Consider the following 23,352-nt stretch of genomic DNA (forward strand, 5'->3'; position numbering starts at 1 on the left):
AGGACCACATCTGTCTTTTAAGTACCTCCAGGGATGGTGACTCAACCACTTCCCTGGGCAGCCTGTTCCAATACCTGACAACCATTTCAGTAAAGAAATTTTTCCTAATATCTAACCTAAATCTCCCTTGCCTCAACTTGAGGCCATTTCCTCTTGGCCTATCTCCAGACACCTGACAGAAGAGACCAGCACCCACCTCACTACAACCCCCTTTCAGGTAGTTGTAGAGAGCGATAAGGGCTCCCCTCAGCCTCCTCTTTTCTAGACTAAACAGCCCCAGATCCCTCAGCCGTTCCTCATAAGACTTGTGCTCCAGGCCCCTCACCAACTCGGTTGCCCTTCTCTGGACACGCTCCAGGCACCTCAATGTCTTTCCTGTAGTGAGGGGCCCAAAACTGAACACAGTACTCGAGGTGCGGCCTCACCAGCGCTGAACACAGGGGAACAACCACCTCCCTGCTCCTGCTGGCCACACTATTTCTGATACAGGCCAGGATGCCGTTGGCCTTCTTGGCCACCTGGGCACACTGCTGGCTCATATTCAGCTGGCTGTCAAACAAAATACGTCACGCCATAACATGACTGTGATAAAAGGACAATCTTTACCATGTCTGAAAACTAGTTATTTACTGAATGTGTAATTTTTTTGTTTAGTTAATTAAAGCCTTCAAATCTTTTCTATGAAAATTTTATCATGATTTGTTGGATATAAGCCAAAGCGAAATCTCCTCCCTATGGCCACACAGACTTGTATATACTGAACATCAGTGGGACTACTTAGGTGTAAAGAAGCCCGTTGTTCAGTGTTTAGAGCTTTGTATTTGCTACAAAAAAAGAACTTTCAAAGCTAAAAAAAACCAAAAAAACCAAACCCACAGGTGCACATGTGACCAAGATTGAACTATTTAATGGGCAAAAAGTTAAATAGGCAATAAACAACCAGTCAGCAAGAAATTGATAGCCCTGGAAAACCACTGAAAAACCACTGAAAAGTGAATTTTCATGCTAGGGAGAAATCTTCCAGGGAACTCAAATGGGAAAGATAGATAAATTACTAAGACAGAAGGGAGTAAAGGTCCTCATGCCTCTGAAGAATTGAACATAGTCCTAAGTCACTGTGAAAGTTAGCACAGGTTGTGCTGGATCATGTTACCCCCAAGAGGACATTGGCAACTGGAGCGCAGAACTGTGCATGTCCTTCCCTTCAGGAAACCCACTGGGAGTTTTACTTGTTTGCCTTTATGCTTCACTTTCCTTGAAAACAGTTTCCATTAAGGTAGTTTTCTTATTATTAGTCTACATTTTTCCCAATGCAAGATTAGTCTAAGAGCACCACTGAGCATGGGGACTGAGCATCTTTAGCAGCACGGCTTACAGTAACGAAGATTAGATATATTTTTCTTTCTGGTTAAGGAAATACAGATCATAGTAACAAGCATAGAAAAAGTATGCCAGAACGCTGAGTGCAGAAATAGAAGAAGCTAGTATTTCAAACTGACATGAGAGTATTAAAAATAACAGAGAGAAAAAGAAATGAGAGCAAACTGTCTTTTCTGACCAGGTCATTTTGAATAGCCATTTCATTGATATAGACTGTAGGAGGGGTAACAGGTTAAATCCAAGATCTTGCAGTATGAGTCCTTGCACTACATTGCCATGTGAACACCTCTCTTTCTCAGAAATTTTCAAAATCTATGTAGTAAAGAAAGCTCTAATGGAAAATTACACTACAAATCACCTGACTATTCTTACAGAAGCTGTGTGGGTTATGTTCTCATGCATTTTTCATAACTGCAAAACAGCTTGTGGATGTCCCACTTAACCGTCACGCTCCCGAGCCTAAGTTTTAAATAGACCCTTTTTTAAAAAAGAAAACCTGCAGGATATTAAACTTCAATATAAAACTATCTTCAAGGGAAAAAATATTATGTTCACAGTACCACTGTAAATTACTGAAAATCACAACTAAAGATCTATTTTGTTACATACCTCAAAAGAAATCAATTCATTGCTAGAAAAACTTGAAAGTAAAAGGTAGGCCAAGAGGCTTAACTGAGATTAAATCATAAGAATGGAAGATTTTTTTTTTTAACCATTTTATATTCTGTCTTCTTCGACACAACAGTAAAGCTTCTTTCACAAAACCATATGCAAATTTCACAGTAATTTCAGGTTGTATCCAACCTACAATAATAGGTCAATTTGATCACACTTTTTTTCTTTTTTTTTAAACTTGCAAGTTGGACTGTTTTCTAGGGCAATGTTCAAGGGATACAAAGATGTTCAAGAATCCAAACTGAGCCTTAATCTCAGCTCTCCCACTATAAGATCCCATCCTGTTGCTTGCATCTTTCTAACCCTTTAACACACAGCCATAAATTAAGAGCAACCTGAGCAGAAGTGACCATAGAGCTCTCTGTGAAAGGGCTGGATGCAGTTTTTAAAGCTGTTTACTTGTTCTCCAGGCTATTAAAGCACAGGAGCTGGACCAACTGCCACATTTTATCTGCCTTATCGTCTAGAGAGTATCCCTCAGGTTAACGATTATTAAAGCTTCCCCTGTGCCAGAAAAGAAAAATCTGCTCTCTACACTGAACTCTGAAATTATCTTTCCTAAATAAAAAGTATCGACCAGGAAGGATGCAGTTACCCTAGTAATTAATAGGTTCCTAAAACTGGAGAAGATTGCATACACCTGAAGAGGAAGACAGGCGAGAACAGCACAACAAGTGTTTAGGCAGACAGAAATGATGCCTAACTTTTAGACAAAATTCTGACTTTAGTGTCTGCTTTAATGTTAGATTTCTTACGCAATTGATTTACAATGCGTTAACAGGATCAGTTCATGCTTTTTGCTTGCACTTTTTTGGAGGAAAGTTGCATACAACAGGACTGAAAATGAATAGAAATTACAGAAACAGAAGAGAGGCTGCTCTTCCAAAAAGAGTGCACAGTCAATGCAGTAAAGCATTTCTTATCCAATTATTTTTATCTGAATAAATTTTTTACATTTATGTGAGCTGGTAGAAGATTAGTGTTTTGCTGCATTTAGTTTTTAAAAAGTAACTGGAAGGTAGTACATATACCTTAGCATGACATTTGAATTCATTGCCATGGATCTTAAGCCATTCAAGGAGAAAGAACTATCACTATGTAACTAAATCTTGACCAGATGGCTAGCTTATAAAACTTGCAATATTCTATTTACATACTGTGCAAAAGTATTATTTTAATGTATAAAATGTGTACACTGAATACAATAAAACTTCACCTTGCACTGGAGAAAAAAAAATAAGGCCACATGCCTAAAGAGCATGGAGCTCAAATAAAACTTTCGTGTTTGTTTTTGAGTTGTGCTTTTTTTTATTTTGTCCAGTTTATTTTGTAGTTTTACCATTTCTTCAGTTAGGGAGAAAAGAAAAGGAAGTTTCTTACCTTGGTAGGCAAAAGACTCAGCAAAAGATTTTTAGAAAGATACATATAGACAGGTAGATAAGTACACACAACTATAGCTACATGTATATAACATACATATATATGTATATATACACACATATATTGTGTTGGGCTGGATCAGAGCAAAGGTTTGTCAAGTCAAGTTCCCTCCTTCTAACAGTGGCCGACAGGTGATGCACAAGTAGGCAAACACCTACTTCATTACCTCCAAGGTGAATATTATCCATTATTCTGATGTGATAAAAAGAGTAAGTCTGTTCTGCTGGAAATTTCATTCCATAATAACATCCAATTTAAATCAGGTTAAACAGTTTGAAAATCACCCTCATAAATGGTTTCTTATGTTTAAAAGAAGGTGGGAAGAAAATGCAATGCAATGTGGCTGTTTTACATAATTATTTAAATGTCAGGTGGAAAGACTCTAAGTGTAAAAACTAAGTTGGTCTTTCAAGAACAAAAAAAACCATGCTAACTTCTGTCTGTATGCTACTGCACTAATTAACAACACAGGATTTCTACTAGGTTGCAACGAAGTGTGACATTAACTGCAGAAAATTACTTCATGTTCAGGAGCAAATTATTTATTTTCCAAGTGACAATCTGTGGGCAGGAACATGGAGTTCCAGCTTTCCCAAACCTGTGTGTGTATGTCCGTGTGCAGAGCATTTCAAAGGTACAGAAAACACAAAATGGGTACATGCCACCTGCGGAATATTATTTGGTGATCTTCAAACACTGAAGCCAATACCTGCTAGAGAGCTGATAAAGCTTGTGAAACTAACCAAAACAGAAGCTAATGCCCCAGGGCATTATAAACAAGGTCTTTCAGGTCACATCTTGGAAAATGTTAGTTCTGAGACAAACAAAAGACTTTCACCTGAGCAGAAGCAGTGATATGGAGACTGCAAGCCTCAGCCATGTACCTTCCGTAAGACATCACTTCCCCACCTGATGGCTACAGAGGACTTTAAATGACAAAAAGGAAGAGACTAAATGGAAGCCTATCTCTAATTCAGTTCCTCTACTAATCAAGTGCAGAAAGTGCAAATTGAAGGTAGCATACATCTATCAGAGCATCTTAAAATAAAGCTTACAGAGAATAGAGCCAAAACTGAAAAACAACTACACAACTGTAGCCAGTACGACCCAGAGGGCATAGCATGCTCAAGAACATTACAGAAACTGAAATGCCCATTCAGACTGGTATAATCTGTACAGCAGAAGAATTTCCAGAGAATCAAGTATTAACTCAATAAGGGAGAATATGTAGCAGTCCTCTGACAAGGAAGAAAAAGAAGTAATGATCAGAAGAGGAAGTAGCAAGGGCATCTGCTATACAACATCAGGACTAGAAAAAAAATGAAACCCAAAACCCTTCGTTGAAATTCAAGTGTAATTCAAAACCAGAGAATGACAAATTCCTGCAACTAACCACACAGACATATGCTCAATGAAATGTGCATCAGAACATCTCCTGCCTGAGGCAATGTATTCAGGCTCTGGGGGAAGGGAAGCAACTTGATCATATCTCTGCCTTGGACATCTGAACATAGGTCTCCCAGACAGGTCCAGGTGTGACCTGCAATCAGCAGAGGACTTATACCACCTTTTCCTGTGAAGTTCTGCTCTTTCCTCTTCATTGGCATGAACACTGACATTATTCCACAAGTTAATCCTTGCCAGGTACTCTTCAGATCACTCCTTGTGAGGAAGAGTCAAAAATGATGAACAATGCCTCCAAGCAGAAGGAAGAAATGAGTTCATCAAACAGAGCTATAAAAATCAGGGAGAATTATGGGAAGTTGAGAAATAAGAATTGTATTTCAGGAAATTCCTATGCACCTACTTTAACATATGAGACATCCCCAGCAACTCTGTGTGAGTCAGCATAGGAGAAGATTACCAAAAGCGTATGTTTAGCTAGACCTCTAACCAGGCACATACTAGTAGACGAAGCATTAACATCATTTACATAAGAAAATACTGGGATCATAGGAGATTGCCTGGACACAGTAGAGTAGCAGCCCTCTGGAAAAGAACAAGATGCCAATAATACAGTTTCAAAAAAAGTCTGCTTCAAAATTCTGGAAGTGTTTTGGGTTTGTGTGGCGGGGTTTTGATAGCAGCGAAGGGGCTGCAGGGGTGGCTCCTGTGAGAAGCTGCTGGAAGCTTCCCCAGCTCCAAGTCAGACCGGCCTCTGGCCAAGGCCAACCCCATCAGTGACAGTAGTAGCGCCTCTGGGATAACAGATTTAAGAAGGGGAAACCTGCAGTGGAGAAGGAGATTGGAATGTGAGAGAAACCCCTCTGCAGGCACTGACGTCAGTGAAGAAGGAGGGGGAGGAGGTGTGCTGGAGGAGGGGATGCCCCTGCAGCCCATGGTGAGACAGCAGGCTGTCCCCCCCAGCCCATGGAGGGGAGTGGGGGAGCAGATGCCCACCTGCAGCCCGGGGAGGACACCATGCCGGAGCAGTTGGATGCCCCCCAAAGATGGCTGTGACTCCATGGGAAAGCCCCTGCTGGAGCAGTCTGTGACTGAAGGACTGCAGCCCATGGAAAGGACCCACACTGGAGCAGTTTGTGAAGAACTGCAGCCCGTGGGAAGGACCCACAGTGGAGAAGTTCATGGAGGACTGTCTGCCTTGGGAGGGACCCCACACTGGAGCAGGGGAAGAGTGTGAGGAGTCCTGCCCCTGAGGAGGAAGGAGCGGCAGAGACAACATGTGATGAACTGACTGCAACCTTCATTCTCCATCCCCCTGTGCCACTGAGGGGGAGGAGGCAGAGAAAATAGGGAGTGAAGTTGAGCCAGGAAGGAGGGAGGGGTGGGGGAAGGGGTTTTAAGATTTGGTTTTACTTCCCATTATCCTTGTTTTGATTTGATTGGTAGTAAATTAAATTGATTTTGTTTTTTCCCCAAGTTGAGTCTGTCTTTTGCCCGTGACCATAACTGGTGAGTGATCCCTCCCTGTCCTTGTCTCGACCCACGAGCTTTTCTTTATATTTTCTCCTCCTCATCCCACCAGGGCCGGAGGGGAAGGGGTGAGTGAGCGGCTGCATGGTGCTTTGTTGCCAGCTGGGCTTAAACCACGACAGGAAGCAAAGCAAATAAAACCCTTCAGTTTTAATAGAAAAGTAGTACATAAATCATTAACAGAAATCAGTAATAGTTTCTAAGAGGAACAAGATAAGAACAGCGGAGATGGGGAGCGAGTTAATACCACAAAAGAACTTAAGGAAAGACTTTCAAAAAAAGTCATTTAAATTGACAGTTGTGGTGCCAAACAATAATCAGGCATCATGCTCAAGTAAACACGGTGCAAACGACTCCATCCATCCTTAATGATTGTAAAAGTTCTATGGTAAGAACTCCTTGTTATGGACTCATCTGGAACACACCAGAGACGACTTTGGCAGCAGCTATATAATGCCAGTCAATGATGAAAAAGCAAATTTGTTTTTGCTACAGATGGTTACATTTTAAAATGTAACCTTTTCTAAAAAGGACAGTCCCCTGGAGACATGACATCTTATCTGTTAAATTCACATGGGTTAAATGAAGCTCATCTACAGAAAATGGATCTCTGTCATTTCTTCTTAGAAGTCTGACAGGATTCAGTCAAACTTCTGTAGGGAGGAGAGAAGATGTCCAGAGGATAGAGCAAAACAAAAAAGAAAGAAAAGAAAAAAGAAGAGGCAATCAACCTTTTAAATTATTTCACGCCAACTAAGATTTGAAGCGTTACATCCATTCTGCTTAGATCTGTAGTCTTCAACTCAAAGGTCACATTAATATGGATTTTGCTTGCCAAAGCATAACAGAAATAGTTTTTCAATAATTTTGAAGGTCTTTTGGGGGCAATGTGTTCTGGGCATTATTCATGAAAGATATGACATTTTATTTATCTAGTTTCTTTTAAAATAGTTGAGAATAAAACAACAATGATGATGTGTTGCCAAACCCTTCTCAGTTGTTTCTCTCTCTTCTCTCTCTCTCTCACACACAAAGTTTCTAACATGGAAATAAGTGTTATTTTTACTACTTGATTTTAAAACGAGAATTTTAAAACGTAAGCAAAATCTGTCAAATCTGATCTGTTTCTCTAAAACCTAAATCTAAAAAACAAAAAGGCAATTCATATGGTTTCCTAAACTTCATGGGAAAGAATTCCTCTTCAGAAATAAGCAACCCTTTGCAAAATTTGCAACATAAACATTATAGCAGCTGTAATGCCACGCCAGGATCAGGAGAGGAAAGTGCTTAGAAATCCCATAAGACACCCCAGCTAATATCTGAGAGGAATTTCAAAATATATTCCTTTTCAAGTTCCATTTGCTTATACTATTTTATACATAACACTACAAACATATATGGGAAACATCTTTAATAGCAGCCAAGTAATCCAAGTAATCAATTCCTTCTTAAGCAAGAAAACATTTATCTGGTGTTATTAATTTCACCATTTGGTACGCACACAGGTGTCAGGACTGTGCACTTACAGAGCTGGGGCTGGAGTGCCGCCTGACTTTAGGAGATTCCTTCCCTGCAGATGAAGTTTTGAAGTTAATGCAAGCGTTGTTCTCCGAATGAACTCTCTTCACTTGATTAGTTGGTTTCTCAAATGGATCAAAACTACTCTGTGTCCTCTGAACCCGTACTTTTTTATCCTCAGGAATTGTATCCAGAGGTTTGATCACTGAATCCATTCCCTGGCAGTTCCGTGTAGACATCTTTGTGACACATATCTGAAAGGAAAAAACAGCATTCATTGACTCTAACAGGCTTAAAGTCTATGTCAATCCATACATCAGCCAGCATCAAAAAAGGCATTGGACTTCATAAGCATTCATCTTCTATTTCTACATTAAAATAGGAAGCAACACATGCATTTTACATAGGGATGCATTTTACATAGGGGACACAGAGCACAGTCATAACAATAAAAAGCCTATCTTTGTACAGTGTACTAGAAGATCCTGAAAAAGAAAGACAAAGAGAGGAACACACATAAAATTCATACGTTTGTGTTTTCTTGTACAACATGTTCTTAGCAACAATGTCACTTCACTTCTTTCTCCAGTCTAGCCACCGATATCCACAAGCCGTATTGATTTCCATTTGTTTAAAAGTGGATGAGACAAAACTTAAATAAATGATGGTAGTTTGTGTGTGCACTTCAGTGCTGGCCTGCCAAAGATCCAATACTGGTATATTATTGTATTTTTAAATAATGCTTATACAGTGTTATTATTATCATCACCATATGTCTCAGAGAAATCAAATCAGCAAATCAGTTCCCAGGCAGTGAAACGTGAGACTGCAGCTTAATGGCACGCTAAAGTGCAGAAATTCAGTTCTTTGTTACTGTGAAGTATGACTCTGCCAAGCCCTGAAGACTGCAACTTGCTGCTTGAGCTACCAAAATACACTATTGCTTGTTCAAAAGAACTAAATAAGCAGAACAGTGAGTTTAGATACTCCAGTCATGTACGTTTATGGTTTTAATTTTAATACATTACAACGTATAAGACTTTTTTTTTTAAATCACGCAGTTGGTAGAGGGTTGTATTTGAGGCCTCAGCTTCTGTTTTCACCCGTAAGAGACTCAACTTTTATTTGGGAAGAAAATAAATAATTTTAGCTTTCAGGCTACGGGGAAAAGCTATGAAATGTGATGCAGGCAGATCTAAGAGGCTCCTTAAATCATAAGGCAAATCAAAAGAATCTACAATGTATTTTTTCTGTGATATTTGCAAGTATTTAAGGATAAACAGCGTTAATTTGCTGTCAACCACGTTGTTCACATACATACAATTAAAGAAGCATAATGTTTCATTCAAGCACCTACAATCTAAGCATTTTTGAAAACTTGCTGTCATAAAATAGTTAATATGAAAAAAATTTAAAAAAAGTATTTACCATTACCATTTAATCAGGACTCTTCCCCCATAACCCAAAGTGTCTCCAATATGCTCCAATACACTCCAATTCTCCAAGAAATTATTCTTTGCCATTTCCCTGGAGGAATTCTGTGCCTTGAGATCCAACTTACTTCAATTGTTTATAGAAATACTGGGTGAATATACCTTGGTTTTTTTAATGTTTTGTGGTTTTGATGATCCACTGTAACAGTAGATCAAAGACTTCTTTTGTACATTAAAAATTTAAAGTACTTTCCTGCACAGTGCCATCTGGGCGAACAATCATACACCAGGTCAACTCTAATGAAGGACATTACTAGCATTACAAACGAGGCTTTACAAGGGTTCACATTTCTTCTCATTAAAGCAGTTTCTCCAAGACTAAAACTTAACCAAGTTTTAACTGAGAAAAGGAACAGCCCCGCTTCATTCCAAATGATAATTCCCTCTCAGGCCAAAATTAAGGCAATTATGTAATTTTGGTCTATTACTTCAGAGAGAAAAGATATATTACTTCAGAGAGAAAAGATAAAGAGCTGCTGCACAAAGAATTTTTAATTAGCCTTCTTGTAAAATTAATTGGCTTCTTTTCCCTAAAACAACTTAAATGCACACAGACATGCACCCACATACTTCCCACTGTCCTCTCCAGATCCATGGGAATCCACAGCTATAAACATATTATAGATAATAATGCCATGAGTGCTGCTTCTAGTTTCTTTTTCCACTGGAAAATCTCCATGTCTAGCTCTAACGTGGGCCAAGTAAGCATTGCATTAAAAAAAAAATAAATGCAAGACATCTGTTACTATTGATCGTCTCTACTGGAAGCAATAATAGTTTGGAATTAGATATTGAAGGGAGACACTTTAACCTTCAGGTCACTTGACTGAATCTGGAGTAGGATAAAAATCCCCACAATCATCTTCTAATAGCCAACTTCAAACTTGCAAATGACTAAAACCAAGATGTACACCAACCAGCCCCCCGCTCAGAAGTCAAACACCTCAGTGCATGCACAGGCTGAACACCAGCATCACCAGTGGGAAAGAGTGAAGACCGCAGAGAAGTGCAAAAGCAGGGGCTGCTCCCTGCGCTCCTCTGCCTGCTCTGCAACTGCAGCGCTTCTCCTGCCAGCACTGGCAAGGGGGTTCATTCATCACTTCTCCCTCACCTATATCAAGAGTTCCCTAGCAGAAATAAAACATTCTCTCCAAGTGACCACTGACCACAGCGCACTGTGAAGCCAACAGAGCTGAGCTTATGCTGCTGTTGAAGGGTACACATTTCCAATCCGTCTACCCTGCCTATAAAACTCTGAAGAGAAACAGTATTTAAGTGGTTGTTTTACATTCTGTCATTGATAGGCCAACTTCATGCTGAAACTCTGCTCTGTGAAATCTGAAAGGAGCAGGTCTGAAACATCAGTACGGACCACTGGCTGTAACTTCAAAATTACACAGCTTAAGGTTGCAGTAAACTCATCGGTAATTTCAGGATTCCCTCCATCAGCAAGAGCTACGCTACCACAATAGCCTTGCTTCTGCCCCTGGGCAGCGGGCACGCTGACCTGCCAGTCTTGTGTCCAGCTAATGGTAGAACTTATTCTGTAGTGACTTAACATGTAAAAAAGCAACAGTGTACTGAGCAAGACTGATGCATAACGTATTCTGGAGATGTTCTGTGCATACAAGTGATCTTAGATTTCACTAGCGCGACCAGATCACTTTTAGGAACAGTACAGATTTGAATTTTTCTATTACACCAATTCAGTGTTTCAAGTATCATTTTCCCCTTGTAGTCCATAACAAAAGTTATTCTTATAAATTTCAGCCTCTCAAATGATACATACAAATACTTAGCATCAGAAGCTCTTAGACCTGTGAACCACTGTCTACCACCTGGTAGTTCCTTGCTGGTAGTCAGGAGATGGCTAACCCACCCTCTTATTTCCAGCTTTCTTTTTGCGTAGGAGAGTAAGGACCATTTTCCAGTTAAAGCATAGTATTTGTCACAAAGGACACACGTTCATTTTCAGCCTCTTTTGGATGCTTCTGTGTGATCCTCTGGGCGAGTCAGAATTTCCCTCTGAGTCCATTTTGCCATCTGTAAGACAGGACCTTTCTTTTTACACTATTCTATTTCATCTATTTTATCTACATAAGCCATAGGTTCTTCAGAGTGGGGACTATTTTTTTACTAACGCTACATGCAGAACAACCCTTGTGCATGCCAATGAAGATGACAATCCAGAAAGTAGTGGAAACTATCTCTTGCCAGTGCAGTCTCTGAATATCTGCTTTAGCTACAATTACCAGAATAAAACACAAATTTAAACAAGTGGAAGAGCTCATGACATATAGGAAGTCAATGTACATGATTCATCGTCCCTTCTTGCCCTTCCTCTGTAAATCTAAATAATGCTGTACTTAAAACAGTGGGGCTCAGACACTCATTGAGATGCTGCAAATGCCACCACAGTCCAAAACGGGTGCTACATGAAGATGTGATCAATGGCATCTTAACTATTACAAGTATTTACCTCAAATGTATGTAGAGACAACACAGGTGATATCTTGGTTTGTCAGACACAAGATGACAATTAGGCTTTTGTCGTGGTTTAACCCCAGCCGGTAACTAAGCACCTCACTCACTCACCCCAGCCACTCACTCACTCCCCCCCAACCCAGTGGGATGAGGGAGAGAATCAGGAAAGAAAAGTAAAACTCGTGGGTTGAGATAAGAACAGTTTAATACAACAGAAAAGAAGAAACTAATAATTATAATAATAACAATAATAAAAGGATTGGAAGATACAAAACAAGTGATGCACAGTGCAGTTGCTCACCACTCGCCGACTGACGCCCAGTTAGTTCCCAAGCAGCGATCCCCCCAGGCCAACTCCCCCCAGTTTACATACTGGGCATGATGTCACATGGTATGGAATACCCCTTTGGCCAGTTTGGGTCAGCTGCCCTGGCTGTGTCCCCTCCCAACTTCTTGTGCCCCTCCAGCCTTCTTGCTGCTTGGCCATGAGAAGCTGAAAAATCCTTGACTTAGGCTAAATACTACTTAGCAACAAATGCAATCAAGAGAAAAAGGAGGCAAGAACTTTTCAGTATGAATGTGATATCCATTTAAAAAAACTTCTGTCTAGCAAACAGCATGAGCCATTAAGCAATTTTAATTACTGTTTCTTTAACAAAAGTCATCATACAAGTAAACATTAAGGTATGTCAACACTTTAAGTGATTCTTGCCCCTTCGGGAGTTACTGCCATGATTTGGTACTTCTCCCACCAAAAACTACATTCAAAGCATAACTTTCAGGAGTATAAACTATTTCAGAAACTATTTGGCTTTTAAAAGTGGTGCAATAAAGTCACGGTTATCACTTTCAGAAGAGGTATTTCTGCCAGCAGCCCTCATAACTATGGGGACCAGAGGAACGGGATCTTTGTTTATGCTTTCTCTCTTCTTTATAGGAAACAGGATTTAAAAATAGGCCAATTAACTTAATACATTTAACAACATAGATTATTACAAGTGGAACAGGCAATACTTCAAAAAACTGTCCTGTAAGGACTGTTCAGCAGACATTACTGTCCTTCCAAACCTTATGTCAGATAGTAAAGGCTCAAGGAAGTCACTGGCTGATTCACCACCTCTGACCTTGGGCATGTCAGGTGGCCCCAGACATCAGACATAAGAGAGAGTATGGCTGCTTTCTGCCACCTAAGTTCCCGCCTGGCAGGAATCCCAACAGCAGTACCTCAGAGAAGCATGCTGAAAAACAGATGTTGGCAAAAACGGTGACAGAGGAGCAGGGACAAGGGGCAGATGATAAAAAAAAAAAAAAAATTTCCACCATGTAAAAAAGGTAAAACAAAACAATGGCAATGGTATGTATGGTATTCACACCAGAGAACTTTACATGTAGGACATTCATCCCCCAAGTCTCTGCTTCAGTTCCAAGATGAAAGTCCTGGAAAACCTAAACTAGACTCCAACACCCAATCTCCCTTTGGAAAGAGTCTTGCTCTTCTCCACAGAGAACAGAGTGGTCCTACAGAAACTCATTTTTTGTGTTTGAAGTTACTGTTTGGAAAAACACTTCCAAAGCAGCACTCAGAAACTTCCAGGGACTTGGTGTCTTTCTGGCAAAGGATTTAATCTGAAAAAAGCAATGACTGTTTCTACCCAGCGAGGTAACTATTAGTAGCTGAGAGTCCCTGACCCCAGCCTTGGAGAAAATATGCCTGTCAGCCCAGGTATGGTCCAACAGAAGCACCTCTCCATGAACATCCTGCCCATTACATTTCTCACATAAGGATCATTAATATTAAATACACAATTGTATTTCCCCAAGTTGTTACACACACTCCTGCCAAACAGTATGCCAATACACCAAGTAGTCACCAGAGCAGCCACTGGTATCTCATATATTCTCCACACCCTGATGACCGAAATAAACCCACTTTTTAAATTTGTCCACAATTATTTACTCAGTCTCAACTAAAAAGGTAAGACAAAAAGAGAGATGATGAGACAGAAGTAATTTTGCCACTTAAAAGCTACAGCACGAGCAGCCACTTTGCAGTTGGCTGAAGAGCTCTTCTCTACTTTTGAAAAAAATAGCAAAGGGAAGATTTACCTAGAAAATCAGAATATTCATGTCAATTCCAATATTACTTGACCTATCACAGATTCTGGCAACGTAAAGCAAAATAAAAAGCAGCCCCACTAAAGTTAGTGCAGTTTGGTATTAAAAGTTTTTTTAGTGTTTCTCCATGTGTTTTTATTTATTTCAAGTAAAAAAAGCCATTACCACACACCTAGAGCGTTAAAGAAAGGGCACTTCAAAATTACTAATCTTAGAACCACAAAAAAGCATAACATAGTTTATACTTTGCAACTTTCTTAGCTGCTGATCAGAATCAGAAGGCAATGCATGACAGACAACAGAACAGCTTGGACAGTCTTTTTTCCCATCTCACCCTATTTAGTCTCACAATCAATTGAGAAGATCCCAAGGCTGCTGCTCTAGGGTAAACAGGCTTAGTCATCATTACATCAGTAAGGATCACTGGGCTACAGTTTCCTACAGCCCCACCCTAACATCAGAGTATCGTATCTCAAGACATAATGTCTGCAAATAGCCACATTTTTCCCATAAAGACTACTGCTGAAGTTAAGAGACTGAAATCACAAGAAGTGTATTTTTGCTCCATGTATAACGTCCATAATAAGCCCCATCAAATAAATAAAAATCAGTATAACAATTCATGGAATAATTTCTAAATAAAGATGTCTCTTTGAATCACCTTAAATCATTTCAAGCAATACTCCTTAATCTGCATTTGGGATTAATGTAAAAAAAAAAAAAAGGTTTATCAGATTTAGTTATCGTGATACAGTTTCAATGCAAGATTTTTTTCACTTCATCACTGTCAGCAAAATTAAGAGGTCCCAGAAAAACAGGATTCTTAGAATTAAAGGTTGCTGGATTAATTTATTTACTGTTTAAAGTAATATAGCATTTAAAGAGTGAGAGTGATCAGTTAAAACATGTAAGTAATTTATAGTCCTTATGGTTCATGAATTTTAATACCAGTCATGAATGCCCCCTGAATTAATCACCTATTAGGGTACTTAGTAAAAGATAGGCTGTCCCATATCAGTGGAATTTATTCATATGAATAAAGATATCCTCAATAACAAAGAACAATCAACTTTGGCATGACAGACCAGACATCCTACCACACAGAAGGAAAAAACCTAAGAATGTTTGTATAGTGTAAAGACATACTACTCTGAAGCGCATCATGTCTTTTAAGAAGATGCATTATCTGTTTTTTAATTCCTACATTTAACATCCTACAAATGTTTACATTGGTCATCCAGTACCTATGGACTTATGTAAAATATTAAAAAATTGCCATCCATCTGCTATCCTCTATCAGTCATTGCCACTGTGTACATCCCGGGAAGAAGTAGTCAGCTGGGTAATACCAGAGCAAACATCCAAAATTCTTACTGAAAAATCAGAAGAAATCATCTGAATTCCCCCTATTTGTACCATTCCAAGAGAAGGAGTACGAAAGGACTTGATATAGGGAAATGCAAGACCTAGCACCCACCCAGCAAAAATAAATAAATTACTGAGTGACTTGAGGCAAGGAAGTCCCTTAACCTCTCCACAATTCCATTTTTCTGTTTGTAATATCGATCCTGCCCCTATCACAAGCAGAAACTGGGAGCACTAATTAATTTTGTAAAGCACTTGGGCTTTTTTAAGTGAAATGTTATGAAGATATAGATTATAATTTGTAGAGCCAAACCGCTCTGGAAGGTAGCACAACAATCTCATTATTACAGAGAATAAGACTTAGCACTTGCATTTAGCTGACAGATGAATAAAGAAAAAATCAAAAATAGCCAAGTGACTACTAACCTAACAGCTGAATTGTTGAGAGCATAAGGCCAGCATTAATTTTCACTGAAAAAATCCTATCTGGATACAAGTTTTCATTATTTTTTATAAGCATGTTATTTTCTATCATGCCTTGGGAACTACACAAGTCATCTGCGGATTCTGGCAGCACTGGAATGTGACATTTGCTACTTATAAAACACAATTTGGGAATGTTCTGGAGTATTATAAGCAGCTTTGTTCAAAATAAAAACGCAGCTATCTGGAGAATCATTCTCTTTGAAAAACAAAGCAGCAGGGTGGCTCCTTCTTGTTATAACCACAGGTCTTGTCCGCTTCTTCTTGTCCCAGCTGGTAGCACTCTCCATCTCCCCCGAGAAGAGAGGGTCAGCAAAAGGCTGCTGCACCCACAAGCAGAAACACGAACGGATCGAGAAGAGAGTTCAGTTGGTGAGAAAGCTACAATACGGGAAAAGATCAAGGAAGAGCAAGTGATGAGATAAGGGAGCAAATAAAATTGTGAAAGGGGAAGTAGAGCAGGTAATGCTGCATGACATCACCAGCAAGTTCATACTGGAACTACCAGTGCAATCAGGCCCAAATTTGAAAGAGCTCCTTCAACACTCACTCTTCCCTGTAATCACCAGCACCAGCTCTGTGGTTTGAACATTTGATGGGCACAGCTAAAAACAGCAGTGAGAGAACTTGAGAAAGGTAGAAGAATAAAGGGGGAAAAAACAAAGGACAAGAAATAGAGTAATGGTCACACAAGGAAGGAAGGAATATGTGAGGAAAAAATGATTATAAAATAGGCATTTCTTTTCCTGCCCTGATGGCCTGTTGTTTCTCTCTGGTAACCTCTGGGGGTAACAGGCTCAACTGTGTCCCAGAACTATAATTCATGTCTTGGGTATTATTTGTTCAGCTTTATTTGGATGCAGAGATTGCTAGCAATGCTAGCTATGAATAAGCAAACGCAACTGAAAAGAAAGCTTGGAGACTGAAAATGGTATCTGGGGATATGGTATGCTCCTTGCTGTACCTAGCACAAACTTACTCATACATCTCCCACAGCTCATCTCAAAGGCACTCTCCAAAAACGGCCATTTTATTTCTGAAGTCGAAGCTGATGTTAAACCAACTGTCTTTGTCATATGGAAGAAGGCAAATATAAAAAGGTCACTGAAGTGCCAGATGGAAGAATTTTTGAACTGGAAGTTCTGACATTAATTCTCTGTGTTTGTCTGAAACACTGAACTCAATGAGCAGATTAAATGTCTGTGCTGAATTGCCAAGTGAGAAACAAGTCACTCACAGAAAGGCCAAGTGATCAGACCTGGAGTAGGAATCCCAAGATCATACAAATCTGAGAAGTTCAAACACCTGAATCAAGGAAAAAATAAAGTTTTATACTGGAAGTTATTATGGGCAGTGCTTACACAACTCTTTCTTCCCCCCCCACCCGCCCCAGACCTGCAATATGGCACATATTTATTCTGCTAAATTAATAGCTGAATATTAGCATAATTACTGAATCAAGTGCAATCCTGGAGTCAGGAATTCCTGCACATGACTGTATGTCCCTTGGACATGGCAAGGTGTAGCTAAGCATTTCTAAAATTAGTATTTTTTTCTGTTCATAGCACAGCGTAACTTCAGAAAAGTGAGTTTTCAGTCCATTAAAGTTGATGTTCCTCTCCTCGCAGGAAAAAAGGTCTGATTTTGAAGAGAACCCGGATTAGATTTTAGGTCTATAAAAGCCTACATATGTCCTCAAAGCAAAACCCTGTTCTGTGACAACAGTCGTCAGGAGGAGTCACCTAAGGACAGGGTCCCAGATAAAGGTCATGCAGAAGTCCTGACAGCCTGTAACGTACATGAAAAGAGACAGAAACTCAACAGAGCTGATCTAAAGGGGTGGTTTGCTCTATTTCTGTACTTATGCCCCAAAATACAATAACTGTGTTAGTAATAAAGCCTGGCAAATAAATTCTTCCTTTTACTTGCACGATGCTCAGGTTTGCCTCAAAGTAAGTGGCATGTAATATAGCATTCAAGCTTTTCCTGCAATTACAACCAGGCTGCTGCTTCCATTAACCTGGTTCAGGACTGACAGCATCCAAAAGCTGTTGTGTCGTTCTTCCACTAAACCAAGCAGGAGGACAGAAGAGCGGATCAACAGAGGTGTCAGCCTGGGAGAGGCAGCTTCCAGCTCCAGGCATGAGCCAGCAGCTCTTTGGTAACAAGCAGAGTGGTGGAGAAAGGTCTGAACATAAACACTCTCCCATGAAATTGTGACAGGTGGTTTCTATAGTCTTTTACTTAGTTACTCGTTTTTATCTGTTGTCTATCCTCCTCTGTAACCATATGAACAGCATTTAAAAATAAAGATTAAAAAAATATTTTCAATCCCTTTCCCGTATCAGCCTCCTGCTCCAACAGATGGCTACATGTGCCAGTGCAAGTTTATACAGTTTTCCTTCCATAAGTGCATTATTAGTAGTTTTGTACGAACATTATATTAAGTCTTTCTGAGTTTACAGGTTTATAATTTTAGTCTATCCTCCAACACTCCCCCCGATCATGAAGTTATCAAAGGCGCATCCATAAATGCAGTAAGTCTTCCCACTTCCACATTCAAGTGTGAGAAATCTTGAGAGACTTGACAGCAAAATGCCTATTCTTGCTAAATTCTGAGGCTGTTGGTAAGGTTTTTAATAAAATAAATGGTAAGCAACTCCATGCCTTGAAAATAGGTTTTACCTAGTTCCTTTAGGCTCCTTTGCCTATCCCTAGCAAGTGCTTTGATTCTTTCACAGGTCATATCAAGTACTTCTCATGCAAAATAAAAAGAAGAATTGTTCTCCTACAAGCAGGGACTGCAACAAAAATACCGCTATTGGTCAGATATGGTCATGCAATTGACAGTATAAGACTTAAACCCAACTACACAACTAAGAAGTCAACTAAATTCTTCTATCGGGTGAGCCTGAAGTCAGATGAAAGCAATGAGACATGATGAGATGAAAACTTCATTTATAATTACAATGAACCAGAGAGTTTGTTTCAGACTGAAATGTCAGACAAAGGTAGTTTAAGAACTCAAGACCGACCTTCACATATATGCTGCAGAGCGCTTTTCTTATAAAAAGAACGGAGGAAGGGGACAGGTTTCACAACCATCTTTGCAAAATATATGCATTTGCAGGTGGAAAGGTTTTACAACCATTTTGTGTCAGGTATGACAACAACCTTCATTGCACTGAAGCAGCAGGCTGTACTGTCCTTTACAAACCAATGGGAGTCTTCAGCAGATGCTTAAAAAGTGCCTCCCAAGAAATAATTCAAGACTAGAATGGTAAATTAGTTTGGCTCTCCTTCCTTCATTCAAACCAGTTCCTTCATTTAAAAAACCACAAAAATTTACTTGCTTCATTTCCTTCCCTCTTTTCTGCATTTTTTCTTCTTTCCTTTCCTTCCTTCTCTTCCAAAGTTCCTTTTTTTACTATCTCTAGCAAAAGCTAGAGCAAAAACTAGGTAATGAGAGTTCTCTATTTTATTCTGCTAATGCATTTTAAAGTTTCATTCTAGTACCACGAAAGAAATCTCTCCTGCTCTTAGGTGCTTCATCCCTGAGGTCAACAACCCTACAGCTTGAGAAACGCAGCTTCCAAGGCAGATCAATGTCACAAGGAAAAACAAGCTCTCTGAACGATTCTAGATCTGCTCTCTTCTGTATTATCTTCCAAACCACTCAATTTGACAAGGTATCCTCTATCAAATCAGCACAGGATAAAGGTATAGACAGAAAAAGAGCTTCAGCTTTGTCATTATTCTCTTGTGCGAGTACTGTTCAGAGATTTGAATAACCTATATTCCAACTCAGTCTCCCAGAAATCTTCATAACAGCCATCCACAACCTTTCTGCCATTGTTTTCTTTCATGGAAGTCAGAGTTCAGACGAGGATGACAAGGCCAGCTTCACAAACAACTATATCAAGAGAGTCCTCATCTGTGTTTGGATCTCATATACACATGACTTCTTTTTTTTAACTTGTTCTTTTTTCTTTTTTTTTTTCTCAGGTAAATGACCTGGTTACAGGATTCTGTAAAACTTGAATGAAAAGTCTTAAAGGAATTTTCTAGCAGCTACTGCAGGTTTGTCAGACTTGCAGTAGCACAATAACTTTTAAAGCAAAAAGGTGTAAGGAAGCATAATGAAACTTGCTTCTCAGTACATAATGTGCTACGCTGGAAAAAAATAGCAGAACCCCTGCAAACATACCATGTCCCACCACTCAGAATTTTGTTCGGGGCATAATGAAAATTATAGCATCTAAAGTTATTCAGAGTATGAAGAACACTCCAGTATATCTTTTCTTGCAAAGACGCATAAAACTTAAAAAGGAGAGATTTCAAACTGATAGTGAGAAGAGCTCATCATAAGGACAACTGCAATTTTATAAGAATTCTCTGAACAGCATAGAGATAATGCTTAATTTTCAAAAAACTAGGTATTTCAACAGAGAAATGAAAATCACTGCTGCTGCTTTGATGTGTTCAAGCAAAAACATATGCTGCAGTAGACTTATGACTGTGCTCAAATCAATTCTGAAGAAAAAGGTATAACAGTACAAAACAGCCAAGCCTTCTGCAGTTGGTGGCAATTTGCACCTCCGAAGCTGTAAGATCCTCTTGAATCACTTTCAACAAACAACAAATCCCAAGAATCAAATTGGTCAAAAATCACACAGTTAGAACATCAGTGAGAAGTCCTCCACCCTTACAGTACACTAAGTTTCTCATGAAAATACTTCATAAAACTGAGACTGACTGCAGATATTTTGCATGGCTTTTCCTGCATGGCTGCCTACCAGCAGTATAATCAGATTTTATAATTATATAATTTTATGTAATCTGGACTATTTTGCCAAATACAGGGAATTCCTTGTCGACTTGAAAGTTAAGGGTGGTGGTTCCACCACTTTCCCAGGCTGCAGCAAAACCCACCACCCCCATCATTAAACTGTATAACTTTCCAAGACAACTCTTCTGCACGATATTAAAATAACATTTCTATAGCCAATATTTATCAATGGAACCCATTTGTTCATTAAAAACCCCACTATTTACAGGGAAGTCTGGGCAAGCATATTTTACACATATTCTCTACAGGTTTAAATACATTTTCTTTGCACTTACGCAAAGATTTGATAAACTGGGAGAGGACATACTCAAACGTACTAAGCCTGTAGACTGAAAAGCATCAGAACTTAATTAAACAAAGTTGAACTTTCACAATACATAAACAGGCATTATGCTTTTTTCTATTGGTTTTATTTCCTCACTGCTCACTTGGCAATATTTGGTATTTTCCTCTTCAGGTAAGTTGTATACCATTTAACATTAAATAATAAAACATCCTACACAGCAAAACTGAAATACAACTAACATGAATTCTATACAATTTCCAGGATAGAATGATACAGACTGGGTCAAAAGCTTGCTGATATGATGTTTGCTACTACCTTAGATTCCTTTACATTTATGTAACATCTAGCTGAAGTTTATCACAAATCTTTTTCAATCAGAAGCTGCAACAGATCTCCTTGTCAGCACGATGAGATAGCAAGTTCTACTGTAGCATTAACTTACTGAAATTCTAAAAATAAATTCTAAAAATTTTTGCAAAACAAAACAAAAATCTCCACCCACACTTTTCACACAGTTTCTGACTAGCACACCATCGCAGAGTAAGACAATTAACAGATAAAACTGTCTGCTTCTGCGTCCTCTGTGGGCCCGTCCAGAACTGATATAGGAACTTCAGAGAAAGCCCATCCACCCAGGAATATGATAAACAAAAGAGCAAGATCACAATACTGCTTCAGCAATAGAAGGAAAAGCCCAAAATTTACTTTTACAGAGGCAAAATGACCTGTTTATGCTGTTGATTCAAAAATCCTATAACACAAAATCACCCCCCTGAATTCAACACCCAGCCCTACGCTAAATTGCTATTTCACTACTTGCTTTTTGCTAAATTGCTAAATCCAGAATTATATGTAGGCTTATATTAGGGAGTGGAATGAAAGATATCAGTGAAATATATGCCACATGTGAAAGAGATGCATATAATCAATAATTCTGACAAGATACAATACACTTATCTCAAAAGCAAAAAGTAGTCACAGAAAGGTATTTACCGAACTATACCAAAACCCAGAAGTCATCACGTACATGGAAGGAGCACTTCATGACTGATGGAGCTGCTGCTGGGAGAAGTTGTCCTGACATTAATATTGTGAAAGCAGGATTAAAAAAAGTAAAGTCCTTAAGAGTCTGTTCCTTATCTAACCAACCTTCCATTCATGTACCAAAAGAAAAATCTAATCAAAGATGTTGGAAGCCAGTATGGACCTACCTAAGGGAACTCAAGCTCAGAAAACACATTATTTAACCTGTTCTTCCCGAATTAAGAACACCAGCTACATTTTTCTTTAGTTCAGAAACAGGCTCTTGAGCACTGGTATCACACAGTCTCTCTGTTGTTTCAATTAATATTTGCTAGGATATTCTCCTTCATTTCAACATGGTTTGTAAGCTGTAATTATCATTGTATCAGTACCTGAAACATTTAGGAAAATTTTAACACTAGTATTATCAAACTCAATTTGCTGTGTATAGCACCGCCTGACAGCCGAATATTTTGCTGGGACTTCAAAGGGATATAACCCCAACAAAGCTGTCTGGATCTGCTTGGCAGCTCCTGTGAGCTTTAAGGGGCATATCTACTCTCACATTTATAGAGAAGCCACCAAATACGACAGCCTGAAGTCTCACCTGACCAGGTCATTTGCACAAGCTCTCGCCCCAGCAAATTCCTACTGGCCACGTAGGTCAGGCCAGGACAGCGTACCGAAACCTGCACGAGGCAGTCAGCTCAGTGGTAGCCGGCACCATGCAAGGATTTCCCTTAAAGGACAAAATAATCTCTTACCTCTGGCAGCGGCAGCCCAGCAGAGCTGGGTGACTCATTCTCACAGTGCCCACGCCAGCTACCGCTTGGGATCGACTAGGCATATTTGTACTGAGGCCTAAGCACAGGCCCTTTTAATGGGATCATCCGTTTTCTTGTCTGTGGGGTCTCTGGGAGAAACAAGAACTGCCTGCCTGAGGCAGAGTACCTGCTCGGAGGTCAACTTTTTAAATAGCCCACCCGAGCTTACAGTGCGAGGGGAAAAAATGTTAACAACTCTGTGTGTGTTTGTGTTTGGTTTTAGGGATTTTGTTTGTTTGTTTTTGTTTAAGAGTTACACAGCAAAACAGCTGAAAAGAGATAGTTAGGTGACCTTTTTTGCTATAGGACTTCAAAGGCTGGCTCACCTCCTTGCACTAAGATGCGATGTTGATGATTTTTAGCCTGCTCAACTCCAACTTTCTGAAGTTCTTTCTATCTGGAGTCAGAGACATGAAGGAGACTATGGCAAACATTCACTCCTCAGGTAAGCTCTTATCTCCTGCTATGACAGACCTCAGCATC

General features: G+C 39.5%; 1 protein-coding gene across 5 annotated transcripts in view; it reads right to left on the bottom strand.

Annotated features, from left to right (window-relative positions):
* CDK14 (cyclin dependent kinase 14) overlaps positions 1–23,352 on the bottom strand; it is a 330,724-nt gene that overhangs the window by 232,383 nt on the left and 74,989 nt on the right. For all 5 annotated transcript variants that reach the window (XM_052802555.1, XM_052802583.1, XM_052802574.1 and 2 more), the window contains one exon: positions 7,956–8,201. In XM_052802555.1, coding sequence (XP_052658515.1) covers positions 7,956–8,201 — 246 coding nt within the window. The remainder of the gene's footprint in view (positions 1–7,955; positions 8,202–23,352) is intronic.

This window comes from Harpia harpyja, chromosome 1, assembly GCF_026419915.1.
Source record: "Harpia harpyja isolate bHarHar1 chromosome 1, bHarHar1 primary haplotype, whole genome shotgun sequence".
NCBI classification, from domain to species: Eukaryota; Metazoa; Chordata; class Aves; order Accipitriformes; family Accipitridae; genus Harpia; species Harpia harpyja.